We start from the raw sequence: 1736 nt of genomic DNA, 5'->3' as shown, positions 1-1736 counted from the left end.
CAAAATGGCAACCTTCCAGACACAATCAGTCCTCCCCGTATCATATACGACCGAAAGAATAGTGCGTGTTGGATACTATGAGCTTGAGAAAACTATAGGCAAAGGCAATTTTGCAGTGGTTAAGCTTGCAACACACGTAGTTACCAAATCTAAGGTAAGACATGAAACTATCTTGTTTGTTTACCTACTCCTCTCCTCGCTCACTGCCACCTCTGTCAGCTGTCCTGAGGGCCAATTTAGCCTTATTTATCCAATTTAGTGCCACTACATAAAATGACCTATAACCATGGCGAATTTTTAATTGTGCATAGTAGACTAGTATCATAGATGAAGTGGAAAAGAATTAGATAGGGGTGACAGGTGAGTGGCCAGTGGTGACGAGTTGTACGCCTAGGCTGGCCCGTATCGTCAGCTGTTTGCGAGCGTCTAGTACCAGTTAACGTGTTGAGACAAACGCAGTAACATGAATATCAATTTAATAGACAGGCGTAGTGTTCTTCTTAGACCAATAATATTCAGAAATTAATACCTGATTCGAGTATATTCCTACATATATTTGTATGCATGGTAGCCACTTATCAATGCATGAATTGCAAAACAAAAATGTTAGTTCTGTAGCTAATAAAATGAAAATGCTTTATTCATTACATGGGGGGGATTGGAGTCCTATTAATAAAACACAAATGAACCTTTATACCTAACATACAAAGCAAATTAAACTCTTGAAATGTTATTATCTTAATATATTCATCAAGGATGAAGTAATAGCCAGTTGAAGAAATGGCCCTTCACATAGTTAGAAGTCATATTCATTTGGAAAGAAAATAGCACATTTCAAATGACAGAAAAATATACAGAACATTGATCCTAGAATTGTTGTATGGACTGAGCATATAATCAGTTTTATTTCATTTTCATAGGATATTAATGATGGCTTGTAAGGTTAGGCATCTTTGATGTAAAACAAAAAAAAATAAAATAAAGACTATCAATCCTTTGAAAAGTAGTAGTAAATGGCACAGTATGTTGTAAGGCAGAGGAATTGCAATGCTAATGTACTAAGCATTATACTTGATATAATGATCGTTTTTGTGGTCAGGTGTAGTACAGTAGTTTATTTGGAGTAATTATGTAATGCACCAAATTTTGCAACATCTCATTGTGTGAATCTTGTCTCTGTGGCAGCCTCCAAAAAATACTATGTTTTATCTTTTGTATCAAAATATTGGGTTTGACGCACTCGTCATCACATTTTCAAGGAAACCCTAACTCATCACACTGTGACAGGTCCTGTATGCGGGTGGTTCAGAATAGTCCTGATGAAGATAAGAGGAGGTGCCTGAGACTTATAATATGAAGGATGAAAAGAGTGCAAGTGCACATAGAAAGTCAAGTTTGATGACCACATTAGTGTCAACAAATGCATTTACAAAAAATGAAGATACCGTAATGGAGCAGCAATAGTAGCTTCCATATAACTTTTGTTTCAGTGTTCCACTTGTAAAACTTCAAATGATGGGAATTGAGCACAAAGTATTATTAAAGATTGAATGAGGCTTAGTAATTTGTGTTGTTGATACTTATTGTCTATTTCATATATGCTGCAGAGTATTTGGTTAATGCATTTTTTATAATAATAATAGGATGAACAGGCTTCCTTTATCTAGGTTACATTTCATTAACTTAACACTGATAAAACTAGTGGGAAATGTTGAAGAATGGAAAGTCAATAATAC

General features: G+C 35.2%; 1 protein-coding gene across 1 annotated transcript in view; it reads left to right on the top strand.

Annotated features, from left to right (window-relative positions):
• Positions 1–1736, top strand: part of LOC143032726 (uncharacterized) — a gene marked incomplete at its 3' end in the record, with an annotated part of 57562 nt that continues 55826 nt past the window's right edge. Inside the window, 1 exon segment of the mRNA XM_076197661.1 lies at positions 1–154. Coding sequence (XP_076053776.1) covers positions 5–154 — 150 coding nt within the window.

This window comes from Oratosquilla oratoria, chromosome 14 (assembly GCF_046742065.1).
Source record: "Oratosquilla oratoria isolate Oo_2021 chromosome 14, ASM4674206v1, whole genome shotgun sequence".
Lineage (NCBI taxonomy): Eukaryota > Metazoa > Arthropoda > Malacostraca > Stomatopoda > Squillidae > Oratosquilla > Oratosquilla oratoria.
The sequence above is the reverse complement of the archived record's forward strand: the minus strand, read 5'-3'. Positions and strand labels throughout refer to the sequence as shown.